Here is a 19214-nt window from a genome sequence, read left to right as displayed (position 1 = left end):
ATCTTTTAGGATTTGAAAGAGCTCAGCTGGAATTCCATCACCTCCACTAGCTTTGTTCATAGTGATGCTTCCTAAGGCCCACTTAACTTCACATTTGAGGATGTCTGGCTCTAGGTGAGTCGTCACACCATCATGATTATCTTGGTCATGAAGATCTTTTTTGTATATTTGATTTTGCCAAATCAGTAAACAGTATTATTAGTACCTCAAGCCCTTCCTTGCTCCAATTCTTGTCACCCTCCTCCCAAAAGCATACATAAGGAAAAACAAAAAAGAAAGCATACATAATGACCATCCTCAGTTCTAAAAGAGTAGATTAATTTTGCCTGTTTGATGTTTTATAAAATGTATACAGCATGTACACTAGTTTCTGGCATTCTTCACTTTATACGTTTGTGATGCTCAACTATCTGGTTGTATGTAGTTGTGATTAGTTCATTCTTATTGTTAGGTGGTGAATATACTATAACATATTTACAGGATGAAATTCTGTATAAATGTCACACTCTTTATATTTAGTCATTTGCTTTTGAAGATGATTATTAATAGGGCTGTTATTTTGAAGCAGATAGATTTTTTTTTTCTTGGCTGCACTCTTTGTTGTGATGCACAGACTTTCTCCAGTTGCTGTGTGCAGAGGCTTCTCTATTTGTAGAGCATGGGCCCTAGAGCGTGGGGGCATCTCTAGTTGCGGTGCACAGGCTTAATTGCTCTGCAGCATGTGGGATCTTAGTTTCCTGACCGGGGATCGAACCTGTATCCCCTGCCTTGGAAGGCTGATTCTTAACCACTGGACCACCAGGGATGTCCCTGAAGCAGATTCTTTTCTTTTTGCTGATCTCCACTGTCTCAGTTTTATTGGCGTTAGCTCTTAAGCATAGAAATTTTGAATGTATATGCAGGTTTTGATTATTTAATCTGTTTCTGCTTCCCATTAGAAAATTGATCATTATTATATATTTTAGCATTTATTTTAAAGTGAGGTCTGCTCAAAGAAAACTTTTGTCTAGTATTGACAGATTATTTAGTAATATAGAATAGTTCATGTTTGTTTTGGAGAAGGCAATGGCAACCCACTCCAGTACTCTTGCCTGGAGAATCCCATGGATGGGGGAGCCTGGTGGGCTGCCGTCTATGGGGTTGCACAGAGTTGGACACGACTGAAGCGACTTAGCAGCAGCATGTTTGTTTAGTTATCATTTGACACTTCACTAGACCAGAAGTATCTTTATGAGAAGGACAGTGAAGTGAGTTTATTTTTCTAACTGTGTTGGTAGCTCTCATTTTAACTATTGACATATTTATTACTTTTTAAATTTTTATTATTCTATTTTTAGAAACCTAGATTGACTTTTCTTAGAATCATATTGTATAATCGCTGAAAATTTTATTTTTAGAAGATTTTTATTTTTGGAACATTTTTGAAGTTTTTTCCTAAGAAATTTATAGATCAGGATTGTTTATTATAGGTAAAAGTAACTTTCTTAAAAATTAATTATACCTTTAGCTTTTCATGTTTGGACTTAGTAGGTAGGCTTTTCCCTTTTTATGTAAATTAGAGTTTAATAATTATGATATTGAACTGCCTTTACAGACATCGAAGAAAATTATTTTTATCAAATATGACCAAGTTTTAATATACTATTTATAATGTAAGAACTCAGCAAATCAATAAGAAAAACTTTAATATCCTGTTAGGTTAGTGGGCAAAGGACAAGAAAAGATAGTTCACAAATGAAGAACTAAAATTAAGATCTATGGCAGAGTGTTTAGTCCTTCAAGCAATCTACTAAGTTCAAATTAAAGAAACCATTTTCTGGTACAAATGAACTTACTTACAAAACAGAAACAGACTCACAGATTTAGAGAACAAACTTATGGTTGCCCAGGGGAATGATGGGGGAAAGAAGAGATAGATAGGTAGTTTGGATGGACATGTACGTGTATGTGTGCTTAGTTGCTTCAGTTGTGTGTCTGACTCTTTGCCTGCAAGGCTCCTCTGTTCATGGGATTCTCTAGGCAAGAACACCAGAGTGTGTTGCCGTGCCCTCCTCCAGGGATCTTCCTGTCCTAGGGATCAAACCTGTGTCTCTCATGTCTCCTACATTGGCAGACGGATTCTTTACTAGCACGACCTGGGAAGTTCAGATGGACACGTACACACTGCTTTATTTTAAATGGATAACCAATAAGGACCTACTGTACAGAACTCTGCTCAGTGCTATGTGGCAGCCTGGATGGGAGGGCTGTTTGGGGGAGAATGGATACATGCATATGTATGGCTGAGTCCCTTCGCTGTTTACCTAAACTATCACAACATTGTTAATCAGCTATACCCCAATACAAAATAAAAAGTTTAAAAAAAGACCATTTTCTTCCCTAAGAGGAATATAATTAATATTCCTTAATAATTAGCAAAAGTAAAAAGCATAGTTAATATTAAAATATATTAATGAAACTGATCAGCTCATATTATTGTAAATTGGAAAACAGTTCAACATTGGATCTCTAAAGCAGCATGTTCTATATGTTCTTTAGTTCAGTTTTTGCATACTTTGTAGATCCTGTTCTTATTGAAAAATCCAAATGAGCAAACATTCATATACATGGATATTTTCATTACAGTGTCATTTATAATAGAGAAAATGAGTCATATTATTGTACTGATAATCTCTTGTTGGGTTACTTCTAGGATAGCTCATTCATATGGCTGTAGGCAGGAACCCTACGTTTTTTATGCCACATGGATCTCTTCATAGGGTTGCTTGACTGTCCTTATGACATGGTACCTGGATCCTTGAGAGAGAACAGGCAGTGCCTTTTGTGACTTAGTGTTGAAAGTCACACATCATTTCTACCACATTTGATTTGTTAAAAGTGAACCACTAAGTCCAGCCTACATCCAATGAGAGGAAAATTAAGCTCCACTTCTTGAAGAAAGGAGTATCAAAGAATTTGTGGATGTATTCTAAAACCACTTCAAATGTCTAGCATTTAAATAGGACACAAAATTGAAATTATAGTGATTTACAGTTAAAAAAAAGTAAAAAGAACAGAAGGGATCTTAATGATTGTGTTAAGATTTGGAGAGCAGGAATGAGTTTTCCCCTTCTACATTTTCCAAACTGTGTTTTTATGTGACTTTTACAACAAAATTTTGTCATAAAGCTGTTTAGTTAGCATAAGTAGATAATGATTTTTCTCTTTGAGTCATTATATAATTTTTTCCCCTTTTAAATTTGTTTTTTGTGGTGAGATACATGTAACATAAAATTTACCATATTAACCATTTTCCAGGATTCAGTTTAGTGGTACTAAATACACTAATAATGTTATGCAGTCATAGTAACCATCCATCTCTAGAACTCTTTTTACCTTGCAAAAATGAAACTCTATACCATTTAGACAATAGTTTCCTATTTCCCCCTTCCCCCAGCCCCTGACAGCCGCTATTTTACTTTCCGTTCCTATGATTTGGACTATTCTAGGTATCTCATAGGAGAAGGCAATGGCAACCCACTCCAGTACCCTTGCCTGGAGAATCCCATGGACAGAGGGGCCTGGTGGGCTGCAGTCCATGGGGTCGCTAAGAGTTGGACACGACTGAGTGACTTCACTGTCACTTTTCAGTTTCATACATTGGAGAAGGAAATGGCAACCCACTCCAGTGTTCTTGCCTGGATAATCCCAGGGACGGGGGAGCCTGGTGGGCTGCCATCTCTGGGGTTGCACAGAGTTGGATGCGACTGAAGCGACTTAGCAGCAGCAGCAGGTATCTCATATAAGTGGAATCATATAGTACTTGTCTTTGTAACTGGCTTATTTCACTTAGCATAATGTTCTCAAAGTTCATTTATTGTAGCATATGTCAAAATATCCCACCTCTTTGAGACTGAATAATAATGTTATATGTATACACTACATTTTACTTATTTTTTCATTTGTTTATGGACACTTTGGTTGCTTTCATCTTTTGACTGTTGCGAGCAGTGCTGTAAACAAATATCTCTTCAAGACCCTGCTTTCAATTCTTCTGTGCTGGACCTTATGATAGTTTTCCTTTCAATTTTTGAGGGACTACTGAGCTGTTTTCCATAGCTGCTGTACCATTTTACATTCCAACGAACAGTGCACAAGAGTTACAGTTTCTTCACATCTTCATTAACACTTTTGTTTGTTGGTTGGTTTGATAATAGCTATCCTAGTTTGTGTGAGGTGATTATCATATAATTTTTAATGGTTTAGTTTTCCAGGCAAAAATAAAGTTATTAAATTATCAGAAACTCTTTAGAGAATATAAAGATAACTTTTAGAGATGACAGAATTCTTTTTGACTTTCACAGAAGGCAAGAATAGGGCATTTTCTTCACTGATATTATAATGTTGATTTTCAGTGAATGCTGATGATGTGATTGCAGGTAAATTGGCAGGATGAGGAGCAGCAAATCAAAAGAGGTGCCTTTACCAAATCCAAGGAACTCTCAAAGCACGGATACTATTCAAGGTATGATTTGTTTTTTTTTAAACTGAACTTAATGCTTTGTTTAGGTCCTGTGCCTAAGATTTTGGACTATTCAGTAAATGAAAATACCCATATGCTTTGATTGATAACAAATGGATAAATGCTTTTTAAAATTCAGTTTCATTTTAAATATACGATGTACTTTACCTTCAGAGGCACCCAATAGTAAACTGCCTTGTAAAGCAATACATTCTTTTTAAAAAAGAATCAGAATATGTAAAATTAGTTATATATAATATCTTACAATAAATTCTGACTTAATGTCAATAAATGATACTATATAGCTCCCAATATAGTTATAGACCTGTAGCGTACAGATAAAAAAATTGCAGTTTCATTGAACTTCTTGTTTTTAGTGATGCATGGGGGTAACTTTAATTTAGGACTTGATTTTTATTGAGGGACTTTGACAAATGAGTACATCTGGAGCAAGATAATTGGGTTTGTGAGGGACCTGGAAATCATGTCACATGAGGAGCATTTAGAGGAGATGAAAATATTTATCCTAGAGAAGGCTGAGTCAGGGGAAATATATAGACTCTTTGAATATACACTCTTTGAAAGGGTATTGTCTGAAAGAATGAATAGATGTTACCTTTGTTTCTACTAGTAGGTTGAAGTCTGGAGTAGTTTTCTGATCTTTTCATATCATAATATGAAATGCAGTATGGTACTTAACTGTGTATTTGTTCAGCTCATTGGGATAAACTGAGGATACTGCTTATTGTTGGAGATGTAGATGGGGGTGGGGGTGTTAGTCTAGTTGTCCTATGGGATCAGTGTCCTAGGGGGATCAGTGCTTTATGCAGCTGTAAACCGTGGATTGGGAAGCTAGGCTTTACAGGATGGGAGAAGAATCATGTTTTGGCTCAATGTAATAAAGCACTTGCTGGAGAATAGTTCTGCCTAGTAAAGAGGTTCTCAAACTTTTGAGTGCATTTGGGAGCTTATTAAAATGCAGATTTCAAGGTCCACTTCAGAGATCCTAATTCAGTAAATATTAATGTTGCCCAGCAGATATAACCGCACCATGGGATGCACTTTCTCAGACCAAGGCTGCTGTAAGTAATTATCGGTTCCATTTATTTCCTTCTAGTTTAAAACTTTCTGTTTATGATTGAGTAGATTAAAATTCTTTTCTGTAGAGCTTTTTTAATGAGAAAATAGTTAAACTTTTCAATATGAAAAGTTATATACTATGTTACAAAATGAACATTAGTGACAACTATTAGATAGTAAAGCAGTAATTAAGGACATTACTTTAAGCATCAGAAACATTAACGCTATGGCATATAAAATATTAAACTATTTTGTGTTATTTATTCTGCTTTAATAAATTTACTCAGTTGGTATGCTGAGATGAAGATTTAAAACGTAGCGTTTATTAGAGAAGGTAGGACTGTGTCTGTGTAGGAAGCCCATAGAGTGGAAATGAAAGGGACAGCTTTTCCTTGAGTGGACTGTGAGTCACCTGCTGGTTTTTTGTGGCAGTAACAGACTGTTTTCTCTTAGCACTGCTGAAGAAGGATGACTGTGGGCCACCGTTCTCATTTATATTCTGTCCAGTCTTGTCTGGAGTTTAGGAATCCAGATTTGTCAAGTGATACATAGCTCTTTAAAGAGAGACCTTTTCCTTTTCTTTTTCATTTGCTCTCTAGGCAAATTGCTTTTCTGATATATATTAGGTTGGTTCAAAAGTAATTGTGGTTTTTGCATTATTGAAATTTGCCATTTGATATTGGAATACATTCTAAATGTGGTTATGTTATACATCATTTTAATGCACATTTTTTGCTTTATGTTTTTTTTTTTGCTAATGACTTATATTACTTGCTGCTTATTTTATATTTATTTTAGACTATGGAAGGCTTCCCTGGTGGCTCAGACGGTAAAGCGTCTGCCTACAATGCAGGAGACCCGGGTTCGATCCCTGGGTTGGGAAGATCCTCTGGAGAAGGAAATGGCAACCCACTCCAGTATTCTTGCCTGGAAAATCCCATGGATGGAGGAGCATGGTAGGCTACAGTCCATGGGGTCGCAGGGAGTCGGACACAACTGAGCGACTTCACTTAGACTATGGAAATGATGTTAGACAAAAAGCAAATGTGAGTGATTTTCTTATTCGAATTCAAAATGGGTCATTTGAAGCAACAGAGACAACTGACAACAACAATGCTTTTGGACCAAGAATTTTGGACCAAGAACTGCTAACAAACGTACAGTGTAGTGGTAGTTCAAGAAGTTCTGAAAAGGAGAAGAAAAGTTTGAAGATAAAAGAGCATAGTGGCTGGCCATCAGAAATTAACACGACTAATTGAGAGCCATCATCAAATTGATCCTTATATAACTGTGCGAGAAGTTGCTGAAGAGCTCAGTGTTGACCATTCTACAGTTGTGCAGCATTTGAAGCAAATTGGAAAGGTGAAAAGGCTCTGTAAGTGGGTGCCTCGTGAGCTGACTAGAATAAAAAAAATCATCATTTTGAAATGTCTTCTCTTATTCTATACAACAGCAGTGAACCATTTCTCAATCGGATTGTGCCATGCGATGAAAAGTAGATTTTATATGACAACTAGCGACAACCAGCTGAGTGGTTGCACTGAGAAGCAGCTCCAAAGCACCACCCTAAGCCAGACTTGCACCAGTAAAAGGTCCTTGTCTCTGTGTGGTGGTCTGCTGCCTGTCTCATCTACTGCAGCTCTCTGAATCCCGATGAAACTGCTACCTCTGAGAAGTATGCTCAGAAAATCAATGAGATGCACCCCAAGTTGCAACACCTGAAGCCCATATTGGTTAACAGAAAGGGCCTAATTTTTCTCCATGACAGCGCTCAGCTGCATGTCGCACAACCAGCACTTCAAAAGTTGAACGAATTGGGCTACAACGTTTTGCCTCATCCAGATATTTACCTGACCTCTTGCCAACCACCTACTACTTCTTCAAGTATCCCAACAACTTTTTGCAGGGAAAATGCTTCCACAGCCAGCAGGATGCAGAAAATGCTTCTTAAGAGTTTGTCGAACCCTGAAGCACAAATTTTTATGCTACAGAAATTAATAAAGATGTGTTTGAGCCTAGTTATAATGATTTAAAATTCGCAGTCTGAGGGCTGCCCTGTTGGGTTGGTGGTAAAGAATTCACTTGCCAATGCAGGAGACACAGGTTTGATCCCTGATACACAAGGATTCCACATGCTGCAGAGTACAACAGCTGAGAGCCTGGAAACCACGACTACTGAAGCCCTTATGCCCTAGAGCCTGTGCTTCCCAACAAGAGAAGCCACTGAAATGAGAAGCCCACCAACCACAACCTGAGAGTAGCCCCCAGTCTCTGCAACTAGAGACCAAGCCCACATAGCAATGAAGACCCAGAACAGACAAAAATAAATAAATAAAATTATTAAAAAAAAGTCACAGTCTGAACTGTAATTGTTTGCACCAACCTTATATATGTATGTGTGTATATATTTATATATTTGTCTTATTTATTTGTTTTGTATTCTACCAGAATTCAAATCATCTATTTCTTAACTGTGTAAATTTGATACTTTCTGTCCTATAATCTTGTGAACTGATTTAAAAGTCAATCTGGAAAAGGTACTATAACCTAGATTTGGTCATAATGCAGAGTCAGATTTTGGGTCCATGAATGTAGCAATCAGCATATATTCTCTGTGAGCATTGTACATTTATAATGTAAGAATAGTTTTTATCCCCAATTAAATTTAGAGCTAAACTAACGTAGAGATGGATTGTTAATAGTTGTTTTTTAAAAAAAATTATTGGGTTTTTAAAAACAATTTTTAGGGGTGATCAATGGTTCGTAAGATAAATGGGGGGACAGTCTGATACAGAACTATTAATATATAAAAGATTATTCCAATTTTGTGATTATTCCAATTCCATTGCACTGCAAAAATCTGAAAGAAGATTAATCAGAATTTTGCACAAAGTTTTTATCTCTTTGTGGTGGAATTTTGGAATTTTGATTAATTTTTTTTTCTACATTTTTCTGTTTTCTTCAAGTTTTCTCCTGTAAGCATTTAGGAGAAAATACTTTTTAAAATCATTGATGGTTGTATCAGAAGTCAACTGAACTGTAGTGCTTGGAAACCTGAATTTTATCTTATTAACTTTGTCCTTATTGTGAAACTTATTTTGTAGATATAAAATGATAAAAAGTTGTGGCTATTTAAATAATCCTAAATTTTAGTCTAGAAGAATTGTTCTTTCCTCATTTTTGCATGTAAAACACATAAAATATGTAGAAATGCACAAAGTATGTAGCTTAATGATATGTAACATACAATGTCAGAAAATTTACTGCTTTTAAAAAACTCAACAATTAAAAAAATACGTCAACAGGTCAAATAGAAAACTCCTGGTATTCTATAGACATTTTGATTTTTGTGTCCAAATTTGGGCAGCATTGGCCAATTGCTTAAGTAGTAAATAATAGAAAAACTATTGTTTTCAGTTAAAATAAAGCATTCCTAAGTTTTTTCTCCTTTGGAGAAAGTTGTTGGACAATATAATTTAAGTAATCAAATTGATGGTAGCTGGTTTATAATAGAATTAACCTATTTGTTTTGATGGTGTTTAAACTTTAGCTGAGACACATTGAAAACAAATTGGAAGTAACCCCTACGAGTACAGCTGTCTTTGATTCTGTCATGGATACCAAGAAATCTTCTGCAAGTGCTACCAGAAAAATTAGTAGAAAAGGTATGTATGAGGTGACTTCCAAAGATACAAATATATTAAATATGAATTTTTGGTGTTTCGGTTTAATTTCTCCATATAGTCCCATGTATTTCCTTGTTCTTTTGTCAGAGACTAGATGCTTCATCAGCATTTAGTTTTTTCCTTTGGTGCTGAGTAGTTACGAAGCAGCCTCGTATTCAGTGACTGTAGACGACATTTTCACCATCGTTTGATCAGGGACTTAGCACCACAGCATCACCTTTGGCAGTGAGTCTTCATTTGTTAGTGAGAATTTGATTTTGAGCCTTTAGGGTTATATATGTGCTTTTTAAAAAATTCACAGGTATTTCAGTTTAAATTTAGTTGACTTAAGACTTTTGTGTTTTTGGTTGGGATTTATGATCAAACTTAGAATATTTGTCTTACAAATACTATCATAAGTGGACATTGTCAATATTTTCTTTGGTTACCTTTCATACATTTAATTTTGTGGTTGCATAATTAGTGGAATAAACCTGCAGATTAACTGAAACTGGGATTCTTTTTTATTAATCTGTGAGTCTGTTGGGTTTTATCTGATGCATTGTTTTTGAAGTGAGAGCCTTTGACAAAAAGGAATTTTTTTATTTAGAATTTTACTTTGCATTGTTTGCTTAGAATGCAGTCTTTCTCTATAGGTTGAGTTATTGTAATAATATAACCTGAATTTTTTTGATCTACTTGCATGATATCCAGCTTGAGAGTCCAGAAACAATAAGATACCTAAGTTATTTTCTTAAATGATAGCGACGTTCAGAGACAGCTGTATTTTATATCATAGATTTCCTTTTTCTTCAGATGGTAGATACCTGGATGATTCTTGGGTTAATGCTCCAGCCTCCAAATTTTCTAAATCACGAAAAGAGAAATCTCGTAGTCCTCTCAGAGCTACCACCCTGGAGAGTAATGTAAAAAAAATTAATCGTGTGGAGTTTCGTGACCCTTTGGTTTCTTACAGGTTAGTGTGGGTTTCTTTTTTTTTTTCAATTACCTATAGAGTTAACCTGTAGTATTTGTACTAATATTATAGTTTATTTTCTCAGTTTTTCATCACACTCTGAATCTAGTATTATCACCTTTTCCATTTTCCAAAAAGGAAATAAAGCAAAATCTTTTATATTATGAAATGCTAATTTTCTGTTCTTTTACAGATTGAATATTTGGGGAGAAGTAGTAATATTTGCTCTAGACCACTCCATTGTAATATGTTTCCTAAAAACAAATTATTCAGTTTCTGGAAGTATGGCTTTCTTCTCCCTTATATCTCAGATTGGGTGTTCTACACAGTGGTCTTCACATAGTGTAGTTTTCTTCTCTTTTTTGAGTTGGAGGAGGGATAGCATTAATCAGTTACCTAAAATTTCTTTCTTCTGAGAACGTGAGTTGGTTTATTGTTTGACTGTGTTGCCAGTGGCTCCTTTCAACAATTTAGTTAGATGTTCAAGATTGATGAATGAATTTTAATATATGAATAGTATAAAATGCTTTGCATTTTTGTTACCTAATTTAGGATATTCAACAGATAAAGTTAAAGAGTTTTGTATTTGAGGGACATTTTAACTACTGATTGAAATATGTTCTTGCTGTAAGGATAGCAAATAGTATTAAGTAATAGACACTGAAACTTATTATAGTTCCTTGTTCCATTTATAATCATTTTTTAGTATTTTAAAGTGTCAATCAGTAAATTAAGGAGTTTAACGATGATGCTTGGAAATACTTAGTTTTTATGCTTGCTATTGTTCAGTTGCTAAGTCATGTCTGACTCTTTGCGATGTCATCAACTGCATCATGCCAGGCTTCCCTGTCCTTCACTATCTCCCCAAGTTTGCTCAAGCTCATGTCCATTGATTCAGTGATGCCTTCCAACAGTCTCATCCTCTGTTGCCCCATTCTCCTCTTGCCCTCAATCTTTCCCAGCATCAGGATCTTTTCCAATGAGTTGGTTCTTCACATCAGGTGGCATTCAGCATCAGTCCTTCCAATGAATATTCAGGGTTGATTTCCTTTAGGATTGACTTGTTTGATCTCGTTGTTGTCCAAGGGACTCGCAAAAGAGTAGTCTCCAGCACCACAGTTCAAAAGCATCAGTTCTTTAGCACTCAACCTTCTTTATGGTCCAACTCTCACATCTTACATTTGAGATAAAAAATTTGGGTGATGAAGGTGAATTATGCATCCCCGGCAGCTCAGCGGTAAAGAATCTGCCTGTAATGCAGGAGCTGCAGGTGACGTGGGTTTGTTCCGTGGGTCGGGAAGATCCTCTGGAGGAGGGCATGGCAACCCACTCTAGTATTTTTGCCTGGGGAATCCCATGGACAGAGGAGCCTGATGGGCTCCAGTCCATAGGGTCACAAAGAGTTGGACACTGAAGCAACTTAGCACGCAAGCATGCAGAGGTAAATTATGGGTTTGATTTTCAGTGTGTTCCATTTGATGCAATTTTGAAATATCTAGGTGAAAATATTTAGTAGGCAGTTGGATGTTTGGGTAGGAATGTGTGTGGAAAAGTCAGTGCTGCGAATATAAATATGGGAGTTGTCGGTAGCATTGAAGTGATAAAAGTGAAAAAAATAGAGAAAAGGCCAGGGACTTAATCTGGGTACAAGTGCATAGTTTAGAAAAAGGAGAAAGGGAAACTTTAAAAGAATAATGAGATGCCTAGAAACATAATCACTATCAGAATTGAGACTAAATTACTATTTCTATGCTAATATTCTTTCTGCAAATAATACTACCTCACATTTAAAATTGTGTAAATTATGTATCTTTTAAGAAAAGAAACAAATACACATAGGATAGCTGTGAATAGAACACCCTTCACCTGGCCAGGCCAGCTTCATTCATCATCTAAAACTCACCTTTTATCACCTTCTGTATGAAACACTGCTATATCTGTTTCTACCCCATTTCATTCCCTAGCTTATTCAGCTCTGTGCTTCCTAGGTGGTACTAGTGGTAAAGAGCCTGCTTGCTAATGCAGGGGACAGAAGAGACTTAGGTTCGATCCCTGGGTCAGGAAGATCCCCTGGAGGAGGGCATGGCAACACACTTCAGTATTCTTGCCTGGAGAATCCTATGGACACAGGAGCCTGGCGGGCTGTAGTCCATAGGGTCATAAGGAGTTGGACACGAGTGAAATGACTTAGTACCACCTGTGCTTCCTCTGTTGGAGCATTTTCACGCTGCATTATATTTTGATTTCATGTGTACCCATTACATTACTTTATGTAAAACTACAAATCTGTCTCATTCCCAAACCATTATCTTAATGCTTATCATTTAACTAAGTATTCTATAGATATTTTTTCAGCATTTTATTATGATAATTTTCATATTTATAGAAAAGTTGAAAGAATTGTGTAGTGAACATCCTTATTCATAGTAGATAGTTAATAAATGAGTGAGTGAAAGACTGTGTGAAATTACTTTTTTTTAAAAAAAAGTTCATTTGTTTTGATCTATCTAATTTGGCTCTGCTGTGTCTTAGTTGTGGCTTGCTGAGATCTTTAGTTGCAGCATGTGGGATCTAGTTCCCTGACCAGGGATGGAACCTGGCCCCCTTCATTGAGAGTGCAGAGGCTTAGCCATTGGACTACGAGGGCAGTCCCTACTTTACTTTTTTTGGTTAATTGTCCTTCCCTTACAATTAAGACATGTAGGTAACCTACCATTTTATACTTTATTTTGTTCTCTTGTTGTTTAGTCGCTAAGTTGTATCTAATTCTTTGCGATCCCATGAACTGTAGCTTGCTAGGCTTCTCTGTCTATGGGATTTCCCAGGCAAGAATAGTGGAGTAGGTTGCCATTTCCTTCTCCAAGGCATCTTCCTGACCCAGGCATAGAACCACATCTCCTGCATTGGCAGGTGGGTTCTTTACTGCTGAGCCACCAGGGATTCCTGTTTTATTCTCTGCATGTGCTGATTTTAGACCTTAATTATTTCAACAATGAGTTGTTGCTGTCTGGTCAAGATAGTGAAAATAATTGAATTTAGGCTTGATCTCTAGTGGAAGCTGCAGAACTCAGTTCTCAGCCCCCATCTTATTTAATCATCAGCCTCTTAGAGGAGGGTCTAATGTTTTTTGAGTCATGGACCCCAGTGAGAATCTGATGAAAGCTATAGACTGTCTCCTTAGCACACACTCATGCGCTCATGATAGCTGCAAAATTGCCATATTTTGCTGTAATAGAGTCATGACTTTAATAATTTTTGTGATATTTAGAGTTTTATGCCTAAACTGAAAGATTTGGATCAGTAATATACAATGGCACCATTAAAGTAAACCACACATATGTAATTTAAATATTTTTACTAGTCACATGCACACACCCAAACATGTTTTACAGTCTTTATTTTTTAATGTTTTAAAATCTGGTGTGTGATTTACATTACAACACATCTCAGTTTGGATTAAGCACATTCAAGTGCTCAGTTGCCACATGTGGCAAACATCTACTCTTTCAGAACTTGGAGGTCCAGATGATTGTTATATCTGTTTTTATAATTTTGTTGGGTAGTTTTTCATGTCTTCTTCCTACTGCTGAGGCTTGTCTTCATTAATCTCCCTTTTAATAACTGCTTCTGTTTCTAAAATATAACTTACTAGAATGATACGTAAAATCAAAATAGTTTCTGAAAGAATAATTTTGCTAGTGTTTTTGTGAGTAGAGAATATGGACTTTGTGATGTGTGCTTTGGCTGTGTCCAGTCTTCTTTGCCTACTCTGAAATTTCTAGACATGCTTTACATAATTTGAAGCTGCCAACAAAGTTGTCTGTAGTTCAGAGAGATTTAAACTAACTTTAACCACTTTACTAACCACATTTATTTGGAGGTGAATGTTTATTGTACTTCCACTTTATTTCTACTCCCAATCTATTTGTTAATTTTGTACACTGTTTAGAAGTTATATATATGAAATGCCAGAATTTGAGAACTTTTTCCCCTAGTTTTTAAGATTTTATGGAGAAGTAAAATGTATGTTTTGGTAGTAAGTGTCGAGTGAATATCCAAAGTCAGATTGTAATTCTGCTTTCTGGGGTTCTTAAGGAAATCTCTGCATCCATCTTTTGCATAGTTCTTATTTTATATGCACATTATGCTTTAGATTATTTGCCATAATCTAACCTTTGATACCCAGGAGGCATTGAGCATTGAATTTTAATAGTAGTAATGATTATTTTGTTATTTCTAACCTACTAGAGTGTCTAGGTTTTGGGGTCTCTAATGTTTACTTAGAGTTCTCCGTTCAGTTTGTATGACTGGTTTTTGTATTCTTTATTTAAAGCTTATTATTTTTTAATAATAGGGAAGTCCATGGCACACCATCCAGTATAAGTCCCAGCCATTTAGAGTCAAAGCATGTATATTGTGTGGATGTTAATGAAGAGAACCCTGAGAGTGGGAACCGGTTGATGTGCAGTCGAGAAGATCGGAATATACTTTGCTGTGATTTTGAGAGCTCCCAATCATCTGCCGTCAATGATACAGTTGTTAGGTTTTTAAACGATCGACCAACAATTGATGCACTGCAAAATTCTGAATGTTTGATTAAGGTGGCAGCTGCCGTGAGAAGTGATGAAGAAACACCTAATAGAACAAAAGGAAATGAGAACACTTTGAAGTCTTCTGTGTGTAACATGGGCCATAACGTTGATTCAAAAGTGTTACGGTTAACTGACTCTTCTCCGTCTTCTTCTAGTACTTGTAATTCCCAAAGATTAGATATCCTAAAGCGACGACAACATGATGTCAAACTGGAAAAACTCAAGGAGCGGATTAGGAAACAGTGGGAACACTCAGAAGACACAAATGGCCAGGGCCAGAATCTGGGTCATATTGACCATCCAGTAATGGTTGTTAATGTTGATAGCTCAGTGACAGCAAAAGTCAGGAAAGTGGCAACAGCACCACCTGCTCCAACATATAAAGGTTTGTAATCAGTGTTTGCATCTTCTCTTTTCTTGCCTCCTTGTCTCCCTGTTTCCCTAGCATTTATTTGAGTAGAGAAGATCATCTTTAGAATAGGGGGTGATTCTCAAATCAAATGCATAAAAAAATTAACTCAAAAGTGCGTGCTAAAAATGCAGATTCAGATCCCTCAAGAGGTTTTTTAGTTTGAGACCTACTTTATGAACCTTTAATAAGTTGAACAAAAGAGAAAATAAAAATTAGTATAAATTTCAGAGAACTGAAAGAATATTGCTCTTATTCTGCCACTGTATTTCGATTGTTATTAGAAATTCTTTCAAAAGCAATGTTTGAAAGATATTTCAATCACTGCTAGTTAATATTTGGTTACAGAATATCTTGGCACTGACATTTTGATCCTGTTTTGTTAACCTTAGAATTTTGACAGTGGTTTTCTCCATGTTTAAGAAAACAATAAATCAGATTTCCATTGAGAAGATGCTTTTCAGAGAGAATTTCTGCTTTCAGCTGAACTCAAGTTTTTATATATGGTGGTTTTAGTAGTTTGCATTTTTATGTTCCTGAAATTATTTTCACAGGGTCAGGGTCATCCATGTAAATTTTGATTCATTGATGAGGTTACTCTGTTAGACTTTTGTCTTAAGGTTCCTACCATTCTGGCCTTTCTTTTGTGGATATTTTTTCAAGTTCAGTATTTATAAATGTATGAAGATCAAAATATAATCAAGATTGGTTTATTCTGTTAATTTTGACAGAACAAACTTAACTATCTACAGTTTGAACAGTGTATCAGTTTTTTTATGATGTTTTGCTAGTAATATCCATTATGAATTAAAGATAGATAATTAGCATTTTATTCTAGATAATTTATGATAAAATTGTGGGTAGTTCCCTTAATAAAATTCTTTCTTATCCTTCAAGTTGTTTGTGTGCCATGTAGAAATTGTCCACATTACTGACAGAGCAATTAGCAAATGATGGGGTCAGAAGTTCTTGCTGATTCTAAGATAGTGATTATATAAAACTTTGGCTATATTTATTTCAGACGCATTAAATGCAGATTGTACCTTTAAGGTTTGTTCATTCTAGAAGTCAAAGTCTGCAGTTTCAAAAGTTCTTCCACTAAGGCAGAGTTAAGATGGTTTATTTGAATCTGTGTTTTATTTAATAATTTATAAGAAAAGAAAGCAACCTTAAAGGATCAGAGTGAAAATCTTAAGTATGACTTTGAGTTGTGACTAGATTTTGTATATTCCTTTTATTACTAGTTTTAATACTTTAGTTTCCATCTTAAAATATATTATGAATGTAACTTTTATGAGGTTAACTAATGAAATATGGTATACATTTCAGAAATCATAACAGAATATGGTTTCCAGTGGTATCCTGAGCAGTTGATTTATCTTTTCCAACAGTGAAGAACTATTTTTCTAACTTTTTGTCAGTATAAATTAAAAGTATCTTAATATACTGTATTCTAAAGTGACATTTTAATTTCATTTGTTTAAATACTTAATACATTCGCTTGATTTGCAGTTGAAAAGACGAAAAAGACATACACTGAAAAGCTGTATCATTCTTGTGCTCCAGTCACCTGGTCCCCTTTCTGGAGGTTACTTGTGTTAACAATTTATGTGTCATTCCAGAGATAATTTTCTCTTACACAAATGAGAGAGAAGAGAGAGAAAGAAGATTTTTCTTTGTCCTTTTATATAGTTGTTAGTGTATGAAACCCATTCTAAACACATTACATTTATGTGTGTATATGTTTAAAATTTGAAGTAGTGAACATAGTGGTTCTTTCTTGTTTTATACTTAGTGGTTTACGTATCTTTTTCTTTCTGGTTTCAGTGCCCAAGAAGGTTAAGAGCCTATATTGATCATCTGTATTTTATTTCAAAACTTAGCACAGTGTCTTGGACACAAATGCACAATAAATTTTTTATTCTGTTCAATAAATTCAATTAGTAAGAAAAAATGTGCACAAAGAGAATGGAAATAAAAACTGGGGAACAGAAAGAGAATCTGATGTAGATACTGAAAACTGCTTAAAGTTAACTTATAAGTAAAGATGCAAATATAAAGAAAGGCTCCCATAAAGATAAATGTTTCCTAAAGAGAAGAGAAGAAAAAATGATGAAGTTGAATGTAGAGATATGGAATTGAGGGTAAGAAATGTTGGGAGGAAGATAGGTTACATGAAATTGCCACACTTTCTTGTTATAAACTGTAGTTCGCAATAGATTAAACACTATGTTTATAAACTTTTTGTTTATATAGCTATAAGCATAGTTGTGTGTGCCCTGTGGTACAAATTTCAGGTAAAATTAAGCTTATGCTGTTGTCGTAAGAGCTGAATAGATTATTTTCTATTAGACGTGTAATTATTTTACCAGTAACATTTTATCTAGCACTTTTAAAGTGCTTTTTACCAATTTTTGACTCCATTAAATTGATTTAATTTTTACAAAATATTTAATGGCAATTCTTTGGTAAGTTGAGCCATTTGAAAATACAAATCGTTTTACTATTCTGGTTATCATCTATATTCATTACTTTATCTTTTTTTGCAAAGTAGCATTTTAAGTTTAGTAGATTTCTTAAGGAGTAGTGATAAATTTGAAGTAGGAAATTAGAATGATAATTTCTAGGATATAGCACATGTGTAATGTTTGTTGAGAAATTGAACAAGTATGTTTTAAGGAACTGTTTTCCACACTTTGGTTGTCTGATTTTGCCTGTGTAGACAGAAGCTTGTCCATTTGTTCAGCCATAGGCAAAATCAGATAGATGGTAGTGATTAATGCCTGTCTTCAAAGAAAAGAAGAGTGAGTATTGTTGTTTCTCCTCAGACTTGAAAAGGTAGTTTGTTTCTCTGATATCCATAATTTATAATTGACATTCTTTTATCATTTAATTTGATTCTTCTCCATTTCTAGTCTTTTTGAACAAATGTATATTGCTTTGTCTAACTGAAGCTTACTTTTCCAAACAGCACTTGTTAATACATTATGTGGTAGCTAATGATGCATTCCTCTTTTAAAAGCTTATAAAGCTGTTCAACATTCAATTATTAGGAATGCACAAATCAAAACCATAATGAGATACCATTTCATACCTATGAGGGTGATTATAATAAAAAAGACAATAACAAGTGAGGATATGGAGAAATTGCTGGTAAAAATGTAAAATGGTGCAGCTTCTTTAGAAAACATTTTGACAGTTCCTCAACGAGTTCAACATAAGAGTTACCATATGACCCAGCAATTCCACTCCTAGATATACTGCCCAAGGGAATTGAAAAAGGTATATTTACACACATCCTTGTGCATATATGTTTATAATGACATTATTCATAATAGCCAAAAAGTAGAAACAGCCCAGATGTTCATCAACTGGTAAATGGATAAGCAAACATTGATATATCTGTACAACGGACTATCATTCAACAATAAAAGCTAAGTGAAAGAAGCCAGACACAAAAGGCCACACATTGTAGAATTCTGTTTATATGGAAATGTCCAGAATAGGCAAAGCTATAAAGATAGGAAATAGTTGAGTAGTTGGCAAGGAATAGAGGGAGTGCTGTGGGGAGCGACTGCTAAAGGGTACAGGGTTACTTTTAAGGGTGATGAAATGCTCTAGAATTAGATGGTGGTGACAGCTGTATAACTGTCTGAATATCCTAAAAAGCAGGGAGTTGTACGCTTTAAAAGAGTGAATTTTATAGTATATTAATTTATTTCACTTAAAATTAAGAATATAAGAAAACTTTGAATGCAATATTGATAAGAATGTTTTGTATTGTTGGTTATATATTAGGCTTCAATCCTTCAGAGACCAAGATTCGAACACCTGATGGGAAAGTGTGGCAGGAGGCTGAGTTTCAAAACATGAGTAGAGAACTGTATCGTGACTTAGCACTTCACTTTGCAGGTGAGAGTAGAGTGTTCCTAGGTTTTGAGTGTTTTATCATGCATACTACATAAGCTGCAATACTGAAACATAAAATTGT

At 35.2% G+C, this 19214-nt stretch overlaps 1 protein-coding gene and 1 non-coding gene across 10 annotated transcripts in view; both read left to right on the top strand.

The window, feature by feature from the left end:
- CEP350 (centrosomal protein 350) overlaps window positions 1-19214 on the top strand; it is a 147280-nt gene that overhangs the window by 16890 nt on the left and 111176 nt on the right. For 5 of the 9 annotated variants that reach the window (XR_014052384.1, XM_081485851.1, XM_081485849.1 and 2 more), the window contains exons 2-7: window positions 4419-4504; window positions 5537-5583; window positions 9132-9246; window positions 10063-10222; window positions 14577-15199; window positions 19022-19135. Coding sequence is in view for 8 of the 9 variants with exons in the window: in XM_081485851.1 (XP_081341977.1) it covers window positions 4432-4504; window positions 5537-5583; window positions 9132-9246; window positions 10063-10222; window positions 14577-15199; window positions 19022-19135 (1132 nt within the window). In the remaining variant the exon portion in view is untranslated. Of the gene's footprint in view, window positions 1-4418; window positions 4505-5536; window positions 5584-9131; window positions 9247-9325; window positions 9493-10062; window positions 10223-14576; window positions 15200-19021; window positions 19136-19214 lie in introns of all 9 variants that reach the window. The other 4 variants (XM_081485854.1, XM_081485853.1, XM_081485852.1 and 1 more) reach the window with 2 other exon arrangements.
- Window positions 6393-6464, top strand: TRNAC-ACA (transfer RNA cysteine (anticodon ACA)). The gene has a single exon. It is a non-coding gene; the product is annotated as a tRNA-Cys (tRNA).

The sequence above is a fragment of the Giraffa tippelskirchi genome, chromosome 5 (assembly GCF_054371585.1).
Source record: "Giraffa tippelskirchi isolate mGirTip1 chromosome 5, T2T-mGirTip1v1.2.pri, whole genome shotgun sequence".
Classification (NCBI taxonomy): domain Eukaryota; kingdom Metazoa; phylum Chordata; class Mammalia; order Artiodactyla; family Giraffidae; genus Giraffa; species Giraffa tippelskirchi.
This window is presented reverse-complemented; position numbering and strand designations above follow the sequence as displayed.